The 20,043-nt window shown below is 66.7% G+C and overlaps 2 protein-coding genes across 2 annotated transcripts; both read right to left on the reverse strand.

Moving 5' to 3' along the window:
* Nucleotides 1–263: 263 nt before the first annotated feature.
* On the reverse strand, nucleotides 264–14,988 carry NECTIN4 (nectin cell adhesion molecule 4; the record flags this gene model as incomplete). Its single annotated transcript, XM_083879124.1, has 9 exons — nucleotides 264–540; nucleotides 1,437–1,586; nucleotides 2,151–2,229; nucleotides 3,210–3,357; nucleotides 5,312–5,475; nucleotides 7,274–7,388; nucleotides 8,619–8,909; nucleotides 10,478–10,828; nucleotides 14,904–14,988. The coding sequence occupies 9 exons, from the start codon at nucleotides 14,986–14,988 to the stop codon at nucleotides 274–276; spliced, it is 1,650 nt and encodes a 549-aa protein (XP_083735250.1). The 3' UTR covers nucleotides 264–273.
* A 1,911-nt stretch (nucleotides 14,989–16,899) lies between these two features.
* LOC310919487 (lens fiber membrane intrinsic protein-like) lies at nucleotides 16,900–19,471 on the reverse strand (the record flags this gene model as incomplete). Its single annotated transcript, XM_083878854.1, has 4 exons — nucleotides 16,900–16,967; nucleotides 17,915–18,049; nucleotides 18,719–18,859; nucleotides 19,303–19,471. The coding sequence occupies 4 exons, from the start codon at nucleotides 19,469–19,471 to the stop codon at nucleotides 16,900–16,902; spliced, it is 513 nt and encodes a 170-aa protein (XP_083734980.1).
* Nucleotides 19,472–20,043: the final 572 nt, after the last annotated feature.

Raw genomic sequence — 20,043 nt, forward strand, 5'->3', positions numbered from 1 at the left:
CAGCCAGTCCTGGGGCACTGTCCTTGTCCCCAGTCCCACACCAGCAGGGAGGTGACACAGGTGACACCAGGGAACAGCAGCCAGTCCTGGGGCACTGTCCTTGTCCCCAGCCCCACACCAGTGAGGAGGTGACACCTGGGGAAGTCCATCCTTGACCCCACACCAGCAGGGAGGTGACACCCGGGGACTGGAGCGGCGGGGGCGGAGCCGGGCGGGCGCGGGGTGGGGCTGGCTGTCCCCAGGTGTCCCCAGGTGTCCCCAGGTGTGCCCGGCTCACACCAGGTGGCCGCGGCCGTTGATGTAGATGCCGTTGGAGCTGGGCTTGGCCTGCAGCATGCCGTTCTCCTGCACGAAGTGGGTCATGGCCTGCTTGATGGGGTCCCCCCCGCCGCCCCCCTCCTCCTCCTCCTCCTTGGCCTCCTTCCCGCCGGGCGCCGGTGGTGGTGTGGGGACAACGGGGACAACGGGGACGTCGGTCTGCGTCTCGATCTCCCGCACCGTGGAGAGCGTGGAGTAACTGCGGCCCTCGGGCTCCTCGCTCTGGGGACAAGGGACACATCACGGGGCTGCCACCCCACAGGTGGGTGGGGACACGTGGACGTGGGGACATGGGGACCAGTGGGGACGTGGGAACCGTGGGGACCAGTGGGGACGTGGGTACCATGGGGACTGTGGGGACATAGGGACCATGGGGACATGGGCACCGTGGGGACTGTGGGGACATAGGGACCATGGGGATGTGGGGACCACTCAGGACACAGGGAGCAGTAGGGACATGGGAATATGGGAACCAGTGGGGACACGGGCACCGTGGGGACCATGGAGACATAGGGACTGATGGAGACGTGGGGACCAGTGGGACATCGAGACCAATGGGGTCATGGGGACCAATGGGGACATGGAGACCAATAGGGACACAGGCACTGCTGGGGACATGGGCACCAGGGGGACATGGGGTCCAATGGGAACATGGGGATCAGCGGGGACACAGAGATCAGTGGGGACATGGGGACCATGAGGACACAGTGCTGGTGGGGACAGAGGCGCTGATGGGGACACAGGTGCCATCAGGGACATGGGCAGCACCTTGGGGACATGGCACTGCTGGGGACATGAGTGTCACCAAGGACCTTGGGCCACCAATGGGAACCTGGGCATCAACAGGGACACAGGGACCAGCAGGGACATGGACACCATGGGACATGGACATCACTTGGGACATGGCCACTGGTCACAGTAAGGGCATGGACAGGGACACCTATGGGGTCATGGGGGTGACCAGGTGACGTGGACATCACCAGGGACATGGACATCACCAGTGACATGGGCACTGTGGGGACATGGGTGCTGCTGGGGACAGGAGTGTCACTGGAGACACGGACACCCCCAGGAACGTGGTGACCCCTGTGATGTCCCCTGTGTCCCCCGTGTCTCACCATGGCGGAGCAGATGCTGGTGCCACGCAGGCTGTCCCCTCGCAGGCTGTCTGCCCTGAGGCTGTCTGCCCTGAGGCTGTCCCCCCTCAGGCTGTCCCCCCTCAGGCTGCCCTGGCGACTCTCCGTCCGCAGCTGCAGCGTCTCCTCCAGCTGGAACAGACTGGTCAGCGCCCAGGGCACCCCAAGGACGCCCCTGGACACCCCTGGACACCCCTGGACACTCCTGGACACCCCCGGACACTGCCCAGACACCCCTGGACACTCCACAGGCACCCCATGGACACCCCTGGACACTGCCTGGATGCTCCACAGACACTCCATGGACACCCCATGGTCTGACCCCATAGACACCCCATAGACACCCCATGGACACCCCAGGGATATCCCAAAATCCAGCCCTATGGACACCCCACAGTCTGACCCCATGGACATCCAATGGACACTGCATGGACGTCCCATGGATGCTCCATGGATATCCCCCAGTTTCACCCCATGGACACCCCACAGACAGACCACGGCCATGATATGGGCACCCCATGGACACGCCATGGACACCCCAAAGTCTGACCCTGTGAGCCCCCCAAGCCCCCTCCCACGGGCCCCCTGAGCCCCTCTCACAGGCACCCACCACCCCCAGCCCTCCAAGCCTCCCTAATGGGCACCCCAAGCCCATCCCACGCCCCCCCCCCAGGACCCCCATCTCCGTGTCCCCACCTGTGCCCGGGGGTCGCTGCTGTGGCTGGAGTGGAGCCTCCGGATGGAATTCTCCCGGGTCAGCGTCAGCTCCTCCTCGCTGGGGACACAGGGAACACTCAGCCCCACATCCCCTGCTGTGGCCCCACATGTTCCCCTGTGTCCTTTTGTGTCCCCTCATGTCCTTCTGTGTCCTCCCCATGTCCCCCTCCATCTCCCACATCCCCTGTGTCACTCCTATCCCTGTGTCCCCTGTGTCCTTCCTTGTCTCCCTGTGTCCCTCATGTTCGGCGCGCCTGTCCCTTGTCCCCCTCGTGTCCCCTACATCCCCATGTGTCCCCCTGCATCCTCCATGTCCCTGTGTCCATCCTGTCTCCCGTTGACCCCTGTCGCCCATGTCCCTCATGTCCCCATGTCCCCCCATATCCCCTATATCCACCAAGTCCCATATGTCCCTATATCCCCATATCTCTCATGTCTCCCCATGTCCCCCATATCCTTTCATGTCCCTGTGTCCCCCATATCCCCATGTCCCCATATCCCCGTGTCCCCATGTCCCCTATGTCCCCCATGTCCCCATCTCCCCTATGTCCTCCTGTCCCCCATGTCCCCAATGTCCCCATATCTCCTGTGTCCCTCACATCCACTCCTGTCCCCATGTCCTCCATGTCCCCCTATATCCCCCATGTCCCCCCTTGTCCCTGATGTCCCCATGGCCCCCATGTCACCCCATGTCCCCACGTCACTCATGTCCCCTGTATCCTCCCATGCCCCCCATGTCCTCCATGCCCTGTGTCCCCCATATCCCCATGTCTGCCATGTTCCCCATGTTCCCATGTCCCCCATACCCCATGCCCCAATGTCCCCCATGTACCCCCATGATCCCCACGTCCCTCATGTCCCCCTGTCCCCATATACCTCCATATCCCCATGCCTACTATGTCCCACCATGTCTGCATGCCACCATGTCCCTTGTGTCCCCATGTCCCTCCACGTACCTGTGTCCCCCAATGTCCCCCCATGTCCCCCAGTGGTCCCCATGTCCCCAGTGTCCCCGTGCCCCCGTGTCCCCTCCCTTACTACTTCTCGGAGATGCGCTGTGTCTTGCGTTTGTGGTACAGGGTCATGACCACCACGACGATGACGAGGACGCAGAGCAGGACGGCGGCGATGACCCCGACCACCACCACCGAGGCCGACACCAGGTCCACGCGGCGCACCGTGTCCTCTGCCAGGGGCACCCCAAAGGGGTCAGGGGGCGCCCCGTGGGGGTCAGGGGACACCCCAAAGGGGTCAGAGGACACCCCAAAAAGGAGGGGACACCCCACGGGGTCAGGGGACACCCCAAACAAGGGGAGATCCCAAAGCGGTCAGTGGGACACCCCAAACTGGGGGGACAACACACAGGGGTTAGGGGATACCCCAAAAGGAGGAGACCCCAAAGGGATTGGGGAACATCCCAAAGGGGTCAGGGGACACCTCAAAGAGAGGGGGAGACCTCAAAAGGGAGAAACCTCCCAAAGAGGGTCAGGGGACCCCCAAAGCAGGGGAAAATTCCAAAAAGGATCAGGGGGACACCCCAAAGTGGGGGAAACCTCCCAAAGAGGGTCAGGAGGACACCACAAAGACAGGAGATACTTCAAAGGGGTCAGGGGACATCCCAAAGATGAGGGAGACCTCAAAAAGGGTCAGAGGGTCACCCTAAAGTGGGAGACACCCCAAAGAGGGTCAGGGGGACACCCCAAGGAGACAGCAGACCTCAAAAAGGGTCAGGGGGACACCCAAAAGGGGGATACACCCCAAAGAGGGTCAGGGAGACACCCCAAGGGGGTTGGGGGGACAACCCAAAGAGAGGGACAACCCAAGGGGAGAAGGGAAGCAGTGGGGGAGATAGGACGTGGGTGGACATGGATGGACGGATGGACGGACAGATGGATGATGGATGGATGGACAGATGGATAGATGGATGGACAAGTCCATGGATGGACAGGCGGACAATGGCATCCATACATGGATGAATCCATGGATGGACAGATGGACGATGAATCCATGGATGGATGGACTGATAAATACATCCAGGGGTGGGCAGATGGACAGATGGACAGAGGGACAAGTCTATGGATGGACAAGTCCATGGACAGTGGGTGGGGAAGGACAACGAGAAGTGCCAGATGGATGGATGGATGGATGGATGGATGGATGGATGGATGGATGGATGGATGGATGGACGGATGGATAAGCAGGAATTTAGAGGCATGACCAGATGGGTGAGAGGACAGAAGGGCAGGTGAGGGGACAGAAGGGTGGATGAGGGCACAGAAGGGCAGGTGAGGGCACAGAAGGGCAGGTGAGGGGACAGAGGGACAGGTGAGGGCACAGAGGGACAGGTGAGGTGACAGACAGGTAGATGAGTGGACAGGAAGGTGGCTGAGGGGACGGAAGGGCGGGTGAGGTGACGGAAGGGCTGGGGAGGGGACAGAAGGGCGGGTGAGGTGACAGAGAGGTGGATGAGTGGCCGGAAGGGCGGGTGAGCAGCCGTGAGTAAAACAGGTGGATGAGCACACGATGAGTGGACGGGCGTGGAAGAGGGATGGACGGGGGTGGGACGGGCACAGGATGGGAGGAGTGGAGGGACGGACAGACGGGAGGATGAAGGGTTGGGTGGGTGGATGGACAGATGGACGAGTGGGTACATGGACAGACGGACAGATGGGTGGTTGGACAGGTGGATGAATGGGCAGATAGGTGGACATACAGATGGGTGGGTGGATGAATGGACAGACAGATGAATGGATGGACGGGTGGGTGGATGAGTAGATGAATGAATGGACAGACGGATGGACAGATGAGTGGACAGATAGGTGGATGGACAGAGGGATGGGTCGATGACAGATGGAGAGATGAGTGCATGAATGAGTGGACAGATGGACGGATGGATACACAGATGGATGGGTGGACAAGGGGATGGTCAGATGAACAGACGGATGGATGGGTGTATGAGTGATGGATGGATGGATGGATGGATGGATGGATGGACGGATGGACAGACAGATGGATGGGTGGAAAGTGTACAGGTCAGATGAACAGACACAGACAGATGGAGGAACCAGGCCCATCACTCCCCTCACCCTGTCCCCTCTTTCCCCCCCCCACTGGCCGTGTCCCCCTGGCCGTGTCCCCACCTGTGGCCCGTCCCCGGATGCTGACGTTGGCCCGGGCCTCCTTGGCGGCCACGCGGTTGGACACTCGGCACACGTAGTCGCCGGCGTCGGCCACGGCCAGGGGACGCTGGAACAGCAGCGTGTCCCCCTTGGCCCGGACACCTGCGGGCAGCGGAGCGTCCACCCTGCGGGGACACCACGGGGTCAGCCTGGGGACAGCCCTGGGGACAGCTCCAGTAACAGCCCTGGGGACAGCCCAGTGACAGTCCCAGAGACACTGCGGGGTCAGCCCTGGGGACAGCCCTGGGGACAGCCACAGTGACAGCCCCAGTGACAGCTCCAGTGACAGCCCTGGGGTCAGCCCCGGTGACAGTCCCGGGGACACTGTGGGGTCAGCCCTGGGGTCAGTCCTGGGGACAGTCCCGGTGACAGCCCCCAGTGACAGCTCCAGTGACAGCCCTGGGGACAGCTCTGGGGACAGTCCCAGTGACAGTCCTGGGGACACTGTGTGGTCAGCCCTGGGGACAACTCTGAGGACAGCCCCGGGGACACCGCGGGGTCAGCCCTGGGGACAGCCCCGGTGTCAGACCCTGAGGACAGCCCCAGGGACAGCCCCTGGTGACAACTCCCAGTGAACACCCCCTGGTGACATCTCCTGGTGCCAGCCCCCAGTGTCAGCCCCAGCGACAGTCCCAGTGTGAGCCCCGGTGTCAGACTCTGAGGACAGCCCCCGGTGCCAGCCCCCAGTGAACACCCCCCAGTGCCAGCCCCGGTGCCAGCCTCCGGTGACAGTCTCAGTGCCACCCCCCGTGCCAGCCCCGGTGCCACCCCCGGTGCCAGCCCCCGGCCTGCCCGTGCGGGCGCGGGCGGGTGGCGGTGGCGGCGGTGGCATCAAAGGCGGCGGTGCCGGTTCCCACGGGTGACGCCCAGCCGGGCCCCGCGGGGCCTGTCCGGGCATGTGGCACTGCCGGGCCCCGCCACGGCGGCACCGGGACGGGCAGGGGCAGGGACACGGGGACAGGCATGGGTGGGGACACGGGGGACAGGCAGGGGCAGGGACATGGGGGCACAGGAGTGGGCAGGGACAGGGGGGACAGGTAGGAACATGGGGGACAGGTAGGAACATAGGGGACAGGTGTAGGCAGGAACACGGGAGGGGACAGGTGTGGGAAGGGATTTGGGAGATGTGGCAGGGACAGGGGGATGTGACAGGGACAGAGGGATTTGGCACAGAGAGGGGGGACATGGGCAGGGGGACATGGCAGAGACAGTGGACACAGCAGGGACAGGGGCACTGCAGGGACATGGGGACATAACATGGCAGAGACAGAAGGGACACAACAGGGATGTGGTAGGGACACGGGCATGGGGACAGGGCACGGGAGCAGGAGGATGTGGCTGGGACAGGGGTGACACAGCAGGGACGTGACAGGGACAGGGGCACGGGACACGGCACAGGAGCAGGAGGATGTGGCAGGGACATGGGGGGACATGGCAGGGACAGGGAGGACACCCAACAGGCAGGTGGGACACAGCAGGGCCATGGGACACGGCAGGCACACAGACACAGCCAGGGACATGGCCAGGACACGGACACGGTCAAGGGGACACGGTGGGGACACACAGGGGACAGAGCTGGGGCAGAGGACACCACAGGGACACCACAGAGACACGAGCATGGTCCAGACCCTGGCGGGGACACAGCTGTGCTCTGGGGACACAAGAGGACACGGATGAGGGGACCCAGGACAGGGGACCGTGGGGAGGTGACAGGGGGTGACAGGGGTGGCAGGGGTGACAGGGGTGGCAGGGGTGACAGGGGGTGGCAGGGGTGACAGGGGTGGCAGGGGTGGCAGGGGTGGCAGGGGGTGGCAGGGGTGACAGGGGTGGCAGGGGTGGCAGGGGTGGCAGGGGTGGCAGGGGTGACAGGGGGTGACAGGGTGGCAGAGGTGACAGGGGTGACAGGGGCGGCAGTGGCCTCACCGTGTCCAGTTGTAGGTCGGGGGTGGGTTGCCGTCCCCCAGGCAGGTCAGCGCCGCCCCCTCCATCCCCTCCTGCCACTCGGCCGTGTGGCCCAGCACCGACGCGTCCGACAGGTCTGGGGACACGGGGACACCGAGGGGACGGTCAGGGGACAAGGTCCCCGCTGTGTCCTTCCTCCTCCCCATGCCCAAAGCCCTGCCCTCTGTGTCCCCAAGGTCCTCCACGCCAGCATCTCCCAGTGTCACCTGTGTCCTCCATGTCCCCAACACCCTCCAGCTGCCCAATGTCCCAAATGCCCCCAGTGCTCCCCACGATTTCCATGTCCTCAGTGCCCCCCATGTCTCTCAGTGCCCCTCTATGTCCCAAATGTCCCCAGAACCCTGCATATCCCCAGTGTCCTTCATGTCCCCAATGCCCCCAGTGCCCCCTTCACCCACCACGTCCCCAATGCCCAATGTCCCCAAGACCCTCCATGTTCCCTATGTCCCCAATGTCCCCCATTTCCCCAGTGTTCTCCATATCCTCCATGTCCCCAATGCCCTGCATGTCCCCAAGGCTCATTGTGCCCCCTGTCCCCAATACCCTCTGTGTCCCCCATGCTCTCCACACTCCCCATGTCCCCAACACCCTCCACGTCCCCAATGTGCTCCATGTCCCCAACACCCTCCACGTCCCCAATGCCCACCACACCCCATGTCCCCAATACTCCCCATGTCCCCTGTCACCCTCAACACCCCCCACATCCCCAACACCTCCCTCACCCTCCATGTCCCCAATGTGTCCTTTATGCCCCACCACATTCCCAGCACCCTCCATGTCCCCAATGCCCCCTGTCACCTCCCACACCTCCCTCACCCCCCGTCATCCCCATGTCCCCAGTGCCCACCATGTCCCAGCATTTCCCATATCTCCACACATCCCCCTCACCCCCCACGTCCCCAATGCCCCCCACATTGCCAATGCCCACCATGTCCCCTGTGCTGTCCACACTCCCCATGTCCCCAACACCCTCCATGTCCCCAGCACCTTTCGTGTCTCCAATGTCCCCCACATCCTTAACACCTCCCTCACCCTCCATGTCCCCAATGCTCCCCATGTCCCCTGTGCTGTCCACACTCCCCATGTCCCCAACACCCTCTATGTCCCCAGTGTGCCCCACGTCCCCAACACCTCCCCACCCCCCCACATCCCCATCACCCCCCACATCCCCCTGTCACCCATGTCCCCAACACCCTCCATGTCCCCAGCACTCCCCATGTCCCCAACATCACCCCCCATGTCCCCAAAACCCCCCACACCCGCCACCCCCCGTGCCCCCCGGCCCTGGCGGTGCCCGGTGGCGCACAGGCGACGCTGAGCAGGTGTGTGATCCTCTTCTCGTGTCGCAGGCCGGGGTGCGCCACCACGCAGGTGAGGCTCTTGCCGTTCATGGAGCGGCCGGGCACCAGGAAGAACTCGCTGGTGACCGAGGCCGAGCGCGCGTGGGCCGAGCGGCGGGTGGCGTTGGTGCCGCGCACCTCGGTCTCCCAGCGCACCGACGGCACCGGGCTGCCCTCGGCCGTGCACGACGCCGCCAGCGTGCGGCCCTGGCCCTCCTCCAGCGGCGGGCCCGGGTTCAGGATGGGCAGCGGCGGCACTGCGGGGGACAGGGGGTCAGGGGGGCGCTGCGGACACCGTGACAGGGGCGTTGTGGGGTGTGTCACCGGTGTGTGGTGTGGGCTTTGTGGCCCTTGGTGGCGCCTCTGGGTACTGGTGACCATCGTGTCCCCAGCGCCCATCACACCCTCCGTGTCCCCAAAGTCACCCCATCCCTAATGTCCCACATGTCCCCAAAGTCCATCATGTCCCCTCTGCCCTCCACGTGCCACGTGTCCCCAGTGCCCATCACACCCTCCATGTCCCCAAAGCCCCATCATCCCCAATGTCCCACATGCCCCCAAAGCACCCCACATCCCCAGTGCCCGTTGTGTCCCCAGTGCCCTCCACACACCGTATGTCCCCAGTGCTTTCCATTTCCCCAAAGTCCCCCCTTTTCCAATGTCCCTCGTGTCCCCAAAGCCCCCCACATCCCCAGTGGCCCATTGTTCCCCAGTGCCTTCCATGTCCCCAAAGTCCCCCCATCCCCAATGTCCCCCACATCCCCAGTGCCCATCACACCTTCCATTGTCCCCAAAGCTCATTGTATCCCCAGTGTTCCCCACCTCCCCCATGTCCCAAGCATCCCCCACATGCTCCATGTCTCTCAGTGCCCCCCCTGTCCCCAGTACTGTCTGTGTCCCCAATGCCCATTGTGTCCCCAGTGCCCAACACATGCTCCATAATCCCAATGTCCCCCACATCCCTCACATGCTCCATGTCCCCATTGCCTTCCATGTCCCCAATGCCTTCCATGTCCCCGATACAATGTCCCACTGCCTGTTGCCCCCTCCTCACCACCCCGTGCCCACCATCCTATTCCTGTTGATCCCCCCAACCAACCCATGCCCACCCCCGTGTCCCCATGTCCCCAATGTCCCCTGTACCCTCCATGTCTCCCATACCCTCTGTACCCCCTGTGCCCCCATGCCCTGTGTGTCCCATGTCCCCCATATCCCCATGTCCTGTGTCTCGTGACCCCCATGTCCTCTGTGTCCCCCACGTCTCTTATACCCCCCATTCCTCTCATATCCCTTGTGTCCCCTGTGCCCCCCATGTCCTCTGTGTCCTGTGCCCCCCATGTCCCCCATGTCCTCTACAGCCCCATGCCCTCCATATCCTGTGTCCCCCATGTCCCCCATACCCCTTGTATCCCCCATTCCCCTCATATCCCCTGTGCCTCTGTACCCTCCATGTCCTCTGTGTCTTGGGACCCCATGTCCCCCACACCTCCATGCCCCGTGTCTCATGTCCCTTGTACTCCCCATGTCCTCTGTGTCCCCCATGTCCCCCATGTCTCATGTCCCCCATTTCCCCCATGCCCTTTACACCCTCCATGTCCCCCCTGTCCTGTGTCTCCCATATCCCCCCATACCCCCCACACCTCCGATGTCCTCTGTGTCCCATGTCCCCCATGTCCCCCCATGTCCCCCATATCCCCCATGTCCTCTGTGTCCCCTGTCCCCCATATACACCCCATTCCCTGTGTCCCCTGTCCCCCATACCCTCCATGTCCCCCCATGTCCCCTGTGTCCCCTATACCCCCGTGTCCCCTGTCCCCGCGCTCACCCAGCACCCTGAGGGTCAGCCTGCCCTCGAAGTTGCCCATGGGGAAGGTGATGAGGTGGCACTCGTAGTCGCCCTCGTCGCCCTGCACGGCGTTGCGCAGCAGGATGTCGCCGTCCTCCAGGTCGCCGTGGCCGTGGCGCAGGACGCGGCCGGCGAAGGGCTCCTGGACGTGCTCGCCGTGCTGGGGGTTCAGCACGGCCACCTCTGCCGGCGCCGCGCCCGGCCCGCCGCGCTTCAGCCACGTCACCTGCACCACCTGCTCCTGCTCCTGCGCCCGGTACCGGCACGGCAGCACCACGTCCTGTCCCAGCACGGCCGTCACCGTGCGTGGCACCTCCACGCGGCCCCCGCCTGCGGGACAGGGGACAGGAGTGTGACACCGAGTGTGACATTGAGTGTGACACCGAGTGTGGGGACAGGCACCTCCACGCGGCCCCCGCCTGCGGGACAGGGGAGAGCGGTGTGACAGTGAGTGTGACAGTGAGTGTGACACTGTGACATCTCTATGTGGGTACAGGCACCTCCACGTGGCCCCCGCCTGCGGGACAGGGGACAGGGGTGTGACATTGAGTGTGACACTGTGTGTGACACTGAGTGTGACACCGAGTGTGGGGACAGGAACCTCCATGTGATCCCAGCCTGTGGGACATGGGGACAGGGAGGTGACACTGAGTGTGACACTGAGTGTGGGTACAGGCACCTCCACCTTCAGTGGTCCCAGCCCGTGGGACACGGGGACAGGGATGTGACACTGAGAGTGTCCCCTGTGTGGCACCAGGTGTGGCACACCTGGGCACAGGGAACATGGGGGGACACGGTGGGGACAGGGAAGTGGCACCTCCACACGGCCCCCACCTGTGGGGACACAGGGACAGGGGACCTCAGTGTGGCCCCTGTGTCACCTGTGGGCACCAGGTGTGATACCGAGTGTGCAAGGGGCTGTGGGACACACACGTGTCCCCTGTGCCACCTCCTGTGGGCACCAAGGGTGATACCGAGTGTGCAAGAGTGCACCTGGGCACACCTGGGCACACCTGCACAGGGATCTGGCACACCTGGGCACACCTGGGCACACCTGGACACTACTGAGCACACCTGAGCACACCTGAACACACCTGGGCACACCTGCACAGGGCTCTGGTACACCTGGGCACACCTGGGCACACCTGCACAGGGCTCTGGTACACCTGGGCACACCTGTGCTTTCACTTGGGCCTGTGCAAGAGCACCTGGGCACACTCACACACACCTGGGCACACGTGCACAGGGCTCGGGCACACCTGGGTGCACCTGTGTTTGCACTCACATCCATGTGGGAGCTCTTGGACACACTCACGCACACCTGGGCACACCTGGAGGGTTTGGGGTTTGAGTGCTGGTGCCCGACCAGGGGGTTTGAGGCGCAGGTTTGGGGTCCAGGATTTGGGGAATTGGTTGGAGGGTTGAGGTGCAGGTTAGGGATGCAGGATTTGGGGAGCAGGATTTGGGGTGCAGTGTGTAGGGTGTGAGTGCTGGGCTGGCTGAGGTTTTTGGGGCAGGTTTGGGGTGCGGGTTTGGGGTCCAGGATCTGGGGTGCAGGTTTGGGGTGGATGTTTGGGGGGCAGGATTTGGGGTGCGGGTTTGGGGGCTGATCAGGGGTTTGGGGCTCAGGATTTGTGGGGGCTGACCAGGGGGTTTGGGGTGCAGGTTTGGGGTGCAGGTTTGGGGTGTGGGTGCTGGGCTGGCTGAGGTTTTTGGGGCAGGTTCGGGGTGTGTGTTTGGGGTCCAGGATTTGGAGAGGGGGTTGGGGGGCTGGTTGGGTGGTTTGGGGTGCAGGATTTGGGGTGTGGGTTTGGGGGGTCGATCAGGGAGTTGGAGGTGCAGGATTTGGGGTGCACGTCTGGAGTGCAGCTTTCGGGGACTGGCTGGGGTGGGTGCAGGTTTTGGGGGCAGCTTTGGGGTGCAGGATTTGGGGAGAGGTTTTTGCAGGGCTGATCAGGGGGATCGAGGTGGATTTTTTGGGGGTGCGGTTTTGGGTTCAGTTTTGGGGACTGCCTGAGGTTTGTGGGGCAGGTTTGTGGTTGAGAATTTGGGGTGCAGGATTCGGGGGCTCATCAGGGGGCTTTGGGTGTGTGCTTGGGGTGCAGGATTTGGGGAGAGGTTTTTGCAGGGCTGATCGGGGGGATCGAGGTGGATTTTTTGGGGGGTGCGGTTTTGGGGTTCAGTTTTGGGGATGGCCTGAGGTTTCTGGGGCAGGTTTGTGTTTCTGGGGTTCAGTTGAGAATTTGGGGTGCAGATTTGGGGGGTCATTAGGAGGCTTTGGGTGCGGTTTTGGGGTTCAGTTTTGGGGCCCGCCTGAGGTTTCTGGGGCAGGTTTGTGGTTCAGAATTTGGGGTGCAGGATTTGGGGAGAGGGTCTGGGGGGCCGATCGGGAGGAGGTTGAGGCGCATTTTTGGGGCGCATTTTTGGGGTGCATTTTTGGGAGGGGGCGTGTCCGCATTGGGGGGGCGTGTCCCGCCCCGCCGCCGCCAGAAGCGGCCGGGCCGGCCCGTCCAGCCCGACCGGCCCCGCAGACCCCGCGCGCCGCCCCCGCCGAGCCCCCCGGGGGCTCCCCAAAACACCCCCCGCCATCCCCACCCCCCCCCGGGACCCCCCGACTCATTAACCCTTTCACTGACGGCTCCGCCGCCCCCCCGCGCGCTCCCGCCTCCACGTGCCTCAGTTTCCCCCGGCGGCGCCGCCGCGCCCGGAGAGAGAACGGGGGGAATTTGGGGGGTCCCGGGAAGGCTCGGGGGGTCCCGGGGGGTCGCGGCGGGGCAGGGGGGCGGTTCCGGGGGTTCCTGGGGAGGTTCCCCCCTCGGGGCGGCCCCACCCAGCGCGGCCCGGGCGCGTGGGAACCGGCGCCGAACCGGCTGAACCGGCCCCGCGGGCCCCACGCCCGCCCCGCGCGGGGAGGGGAACGGGGAACAGCCCCGGCACCGGCACCGGCACCGGGGGGGGCCCGGCCTGGGGGGGGGGGGTCCCCTGAAATCCCGCGGGGGTCCCGGGGGGGCAGAGCCCGCGCGGGGGGCGGGGGGTTCCCACGGGGGGTGGACACCCCCTGTCCCTTGTCCCCTGACCCCTGTCCCCTGTCCCCTCATGCCCTGTCCCCCCACCCCTGTGCCCTCACCCCGGGCTGGGGGGGTCACACTCATGGAGGGACCCCCAAAATCCAAAACAAGTGCAGGAGCCCTTTGCACCCCCGTGGGAACCCCTCACACACCCCCGTGGGAAGGCCTTGCACACGCGTGTGCCCCGCACGCCCCGCGGGGCCTGAGCACACCCGGGACCCCCCCGAGCCCCCCCCCCCGTGGGGGGTCAGAGCCCCCCGAGCGCAGCCCCCGACCCGCGGGGGGGGGGGGGGGCAGCCCGTTCCCACGGCGCTGAGGGGAAACTGAGGCACGGCGGGGGTGGGGGAGGCGGGGCAGATCAGGGGACCCCCCCTCAAAAAAAAAACTTCTGTGGTGGGCGCAGCCCCCCCCACACCCCCCCCCCCCCATCCTGCGCGGGACAACCCGCGGGGGGACCCCAGAACGGGCCGGGGGGGTGGGGACAATGGCGGGGGGCGGGACCCCCCCGGGCCACCCCCGCTGTCGCCGTTCCCACGGTTTGTCACCCCCGAGTGTCCCCGGCGGGGTCCGCCTGCCCCGGGGGGGGGGGGGAGGGGGAGGGGAGCCCACGCAGAGCCGCAGGTGCGCGCCCACGGGCACGCGCGCAGGTGTGCGCGCACACGCGTGGGGAGCGCCCCGGGGGGGGGGGGCGCGGGGACCCGCGGGGACACGCGGACACGCGCAGGGACCCACGGACACGCGGACACGCGCACGGACACGCGGACAGGGGGAGCCGCAGGTGCGCGGGGCCGCAGGTGCACACGCGAGCGCGCCCACGTCCACACGCGCACACACCTGTACACACACACACACACCTGCACACGCGTGTGCGCGCACTCCTGCGCGCTCCCGCCCCCCGTGGGAACCCCCCCGCGGTCCCGCCGCTGCTCCCGGCCCCGGTTTGGTTTTCCCGGTGCCCGCTCCCCTCTCCCGGTGCCGGTTTCGCTCTCCCCGCCCCGGTTTCACTCCCCCCCGCCCGGTCCCGGTTCTCCCCTCCCGGGGCTGCCGGTGCCCCCGGGGCTCCCCCCGCGTGGGGAGCGCTGTCCCGGGGTCCCCTCCCGAGCCTCGGGGCCGGTTCCGCCGGCCCGGGGGAGCCGCAGCCGCCGCTCCCGTCCCGCCCCGGGCCGAGAGCCAGCCGGGACAGCCGGTGCGTGTCCCTGTGCCTGTCCCTGTCCCGTGTCCCTGTCCCGTGTCCCCAGCCCGTCCCGTGTCCCTGTCCCGGTGTCCCCAGCCCGCCCCGTGTCCCTGTCCCGTGTCCCTGTCCCGTGTCCCCAGCCCGCCCCGTGTCCCGGCCGTACCGGTGAGGGTCAGCAGGCAGGCCAGCAGCAGCAGCAGCAGCAGCAGCAGCAGGGGCGGCCCGGGCCGCATCCCGCGGGGGTCCATGCGGAGCGCTCCGGGCTCACCGCGCCCTCCGGGCCCCGGGCAGCACCATCCGGGCCGGGGCGGCCCCCACAGCCCGGGACAGCCCGGGACAGCCCGGGACAGCCGGGGACAGCCCGGGACGCGCCGGGTCCCCCTGCGCACGGCCTCGGCGGGTCCCCGCGGGCGGTACCGGCGGAACCGGGAGCCAGCGGGGCTCACCGGGGGCGCTCCGGGCTGACCGGGGCCGGAGGGGCGGAGGGGCCGGTGCCGCTCGGCTGCGGGACGGGACGGGACGGGAGCGGGGCCGGGGCGGGGCCGGGCAGGGGCGGGGCCTGGCAGGGCGGGGCAGGGGCGGGGCCGGGCGGGGCCGGACCGGTCGGGCAGGTCGGGCCGGGGGCGGGGCCGAGGGCGCGGCCTTAAAGCGGCGATGGCCGGGGGGGGCGTGGGGGGGGGGGACACACCCGGCACCGGGAGCGGGGACGGCCGGGGGCGCGCCGGGGCTCCCAGTGACCCCCCATGGCATCCCCAGTGAGCCCCCCCATGGACCTCCCAGTGACCCCCCATGGACCTCCTAATTCCCCCAGTGACCCCCCATGGCATCCCCAGTGCTCCCAGTGACCCCCCATGGCATCCCCAGTGAGCCCCCCTATGGACCTCCCAGTGACCACCCATGGACCTCCCAATTCCCCCAGTGACCCCCCATGGCATCCCCAGTGAGCCCCCCATGGCATCCCCAGTGAGCCCCCCCATGGACCTCCCAGTGACCACCCATGGACCTCCCAATTCCCCCAGTGACCCCCCATGGCATCCCCAGTGAGCCCCCCCATGGACCTCCCAGTGACCCCCCCATGGCATCCCAGTGACCCCCCATGGCATCCCCAGTGAGCACCCTATGGACCCCCCATGGCATCCCCAGTGCTCCCAGTGACCCCCCTATGGACCTCCCAGTGCTCCCAGTGCCCCCCATGGCATCCCCCAGTGCTCCCAGTGCCTCCATGCATTTCCCAGTGCTCTCAGTGACCCCTGTGGACCTCCCCGTTCCCCCAGTGCTCCCCATGCACCTCCCAGTGCCCCCCTATGGCATCCCCAGTGCTCCCAGTCCCCTCCATGGAATTCCCAGTGATCCTCATGGACCTCCCAGTGCCCCCCCCCCGTGGCATCCCAGTACTCCCCATGGACCTTCCAGTTCTCCCAGCGCCCCCAGTGCCCCCTATGTCCTTTCCATTGGCTCCCAGTGTTCCCAGTGTCCCTCATGTCTCTCCCAGTGTTCCCAGTGCCCATGTCCCCCAGTGCCCCTCGCATCCCTCCCAGCCCATTCCTGTCCCACCAGTGCTCCCAGCGCCCCCTATGTCCTTCCCAGTGGCTCCCAGTGACCCCCATGTCCCTCCCAGTTCATTCCTGCCCCCTCCCAGTGCCCCCCCGAATCCTTCCCATTTGTCCCCCAGTGCCTCTTGTATCCATCCCAATCCATTCCTGAACCCTCCCAGTCCATTCCAGTCCCCTCCCAGTGCTCCCAGTGCTCCCCCCATGTCTCTCCCAGTGCCTCCCAGTGCTCTTCGTATCCTTCCCAGTCCAATTCTGCCCCCTCCCAGTGCCCCCAGTGCCCCCCCAAACCCTCCCCATTTGTCCCCCAGTGCCGCCCACCATATCCCAGTTCCTTCCCACACCTGGAGGGGGGGGCTGGGGGCCGTCACCGACACCCCCAGAAGTTTTGGGATCCCCAAATTCCCACAGGGAAACCCACGGGGAGTTGTGGGGGGTGGGGTTGGGGGGAGCATTTATTGGCACAGCAAAATTTGGGAAAAGGGGAAAACCGGGAATGGGGAGGGGGGGATGAGCAGAGGCCGGACCCAGCTCAGCACAGCAGTGACCGCACCCGGGGGACCCCAAAACTGGGGGGGCGGGAAACGAGGACCCCCCTCCCAGGACCCCTCAGGACCCCCCGGCTTCGGAGCTCTCCGGGGACGGATCCTTGGAAGCGGCGCAGAGATGGAAAATCCCTGGGGGGTGGGAAAGGGGGGCTTAGGGGGTGGGGAGGGGATTTGGGATCCCCAAAATTACCCCCAAAAATTGGGGGACCGAAATCCCACCCTCTGCAGAGACCGGGCACAGCTCAGTGCAGGGATGGAGACCCCAATTTCTGTGCTCCCCTCCCCCCGATCCCCGTGCCCCCCTCTGTTCCTGTGAGCCCCCCAATCCCAGTGCCCCCCCGGATCACCCTGACCCCCCAATTCCCCGTGACCCCCCCGGTTCCTGTGACCCCCCAATCCCAGTGACCCCCCGGATCACCCTGACCCCCAATCCCAGTGACCCCCCTGTCCCCATGACACCCCCAATTCCCCTGTCCCCCCCGTCCCCCTGAGCCCCCAGTCCCCTGCTCCCCCCGATGCCCGCGCCCCCCGTTCATCTGACCCCCCCCCCAGTCCCTTCGCCCCCCCAATTCCCCCTGACCCCCCCCAATCCCCGTCCCCCCCCCGATCACCCTGACCCCCGACTCCCCTGACACCCCCAGCTGCCCGTCCCCCCCCGTTCCCCGGACCCCCCAGTACCCCCACCCCCCTAATTCCCCGTGACCCCCCCAATCCCCAGACCCCACAATTCCCCATGACCCCCCCCAATTCCCCGTTCCCCCACCAATCCCCCTGACCCCCAATTCCCCTGTCCCCCCACCCAGTCCCCCTGAGCCCCCCAATCCCCTGACCGCCCCCATGTCCACGCCCCTCCCCAATTCCCCCTGCCCGCCCCCCGTTTCCACGACCTGCTGCAATCCCCGTGCTGCCCCCGTGCCCCCTGTGCCCCCATCGATCACCTTTATCCCCCAATTTCCCTGTCCCCTCCCCAGTCCCACTGAGCCCCCCGTCCCTCAACCACCCCAGTCCCGTGTCCCCCGGCCCCGGTGCCCCCCCCCACCGTCCCCGTGTCCCCCGGCCCCGGTGCCCCCCGGTACCGGCCGATCCCAGCAGCGCGGCGGCCGCCCAGCCCAGCATGTAGGACCAGGAGAAGCTCCAGGAGCTGCGGAGCGGCCCCGGCAGCGCCAGAGCCCCCCCCGAGCACAGGCCGAGCCCCAACAGCGCCAGCAGCCCTGGGGGGGACCGGGGGGTCAGGGGAGAGCGCTGGGAACGGGCACAGCTCAGTGACAGTGACAGGGACAGGGCTGAGGACGGGCACAGCGCAGTGACAGTGACAGTGACAGTGACAGGGCTGAGAACGGGCACAGCTCAGTGACAGTGACAGGGACAGGGCTGAGGACGGGCACAGCTCAGTGCACTGATGACTCCCCAAATTCCCGCCCTGTCCAGCCCTGTCCCCTCATCGCTGCCCCCCTGTGACCGGCCCCTCGCCCCCCGTGTCCCCGTGTCCCCATGTCCCCTCACCCCCCGTATCCCCTGTGTCCCCATGTCCCCTCGCCCCCCGTGTCCCCGTGTCCCCATGTCCCCTCACCCCCCGTATCCCCTGTGTCCCCATGTCCCCTCGCCCCCCGTGTCCCCGTGTCCCCATGTCCCCTCACCCCCCGTATCCCCTGTGTCCCCATGTCCCCTCACCCCCCGTGTCCCCTGTGTCCCCATGTCCCCCTGTCCCCGTGCCCCCCGTGTCCCCATGTCCCCGTGTCCCCTCACCCCCCGTGTCCCCGTGTCCCCTCGCCCCCCGTGCCCCGTGTCCCCATGTCCCCTCGCCCCCCGTGCCCCCGTGTCCCCATGTCCCCTCACCCCCCGTGCCCCCCGTGTCCCCGTGTCCCCGTGTCCCCACGCACCCGCCAGCAGCAGGGTGGCCCCGGCCACTCGTGCCCGTGTCCGGTGTCCCCCGCCTGTCCCCACGGGCAGCCCCAGCGCCAGCCCCGCGGCCGCGGCCACCACCGAGAGCAGCATCAGCACCCGCGTGGCCTCCAGGAGCGCTGCGGGGACACGGGGCTGGGGACACCGCGGGGACATCCCGGGTGACACCCCACAGCCAACTCCCACCCCGCACGGGGACACCCGCGGGGACAGCTCTGGGGGACCCTGGGGACACCCGCGGGGACAGCTCTGGGGGACCCTGGGGACATCCGTGGGGACAGCTCTGGGGACACTGTGGAGGGGAGGGGACAGCAGGGACACCCCGAGGGGACACCAGAGGTGGGGACCTTGGGGGCAGCAGGGACACCCCGAGGGGACACGAAGAGGGAGGGGACAGTGGGGACACCCCGAGGGGACATTGGGGACACCAGGGACACCCCGGGGGACACAGAAGGGGAGGGGACATTGGGGACACCCCCAGGGGACACCGAAGGGGAGGGGACATTGGGGACACCCCAGGGGACACCATGGGGCAGGACCCGGGGCGGGGACACGGACATACCCGGGGCGGTGGCGTGCCGCTGGCACTGTCCCCCGAGGCAGCGGTGCCACAGCCCCAGGCTGGCCGTGCCGCCCGGCGCGCGCCGCTGGGCCCAGAAATGGGTGGCGGTGGCGGCCACCAGGAGAGCCAGGCCTGTGACACCGCACAGCCACCCCCCCGCCAGCGCCATCCCTGCGGGGACATGGGGACAGTGCAGGGGGACAGAGTGGGGACAGTGTGGGGACAGTGTGGGGACAGAGTGGGGACAGTGGGGGGACACCGGGGACAGTGAGGGGACAGTGGGGACAGTGGGGACAGCGGGGGGACAGAGTGGGGACAGTGGGGACAGAGTGGGGACAGTGGGGACAGTGGGGACAGTGAGGGGACAGTGAGGGGACAGTGGGGACAGTGCGGGGACAGAGTGGAGACAGTGTGGGGACACAGAGATAGGGTGGGGGCAGTATGGGGACATGGGGACAGTATGGGGGCATCTCTGGGGGACACCCCATGGGGACACAGGAACAGCACAGGGACATCTGGGGGACACGGGAAGAACGTGGGGACAGCGGTGGGGGCACAGGGACAGTGCAGGGACAGCTCTGGGGGACACCCATGAGAACATCTCTGGGGGCACGGGAACAGCCTTGGGGACATCTCTGTGGGACACGGGGATCCAGCATGTCACCTCATGGGGACAGAGGGGACACCCATGGGGACATCCCCGGGGAAAACGGGGATACCCGGGGGGTGACATCTGTGGGT

Source organism: Zosterops lateralis (assembly GCF_965231275.1).
Source record: "Zosterops lateralis genome assembly, chromosome: 27".
Taxonomy (NCBI): domain Eukaryota; kingdom Metazoa; phylum Chordata; class Aves; order Passeriformes; family Zosteropidae; genus Zosterops; species Zosterops lateralis.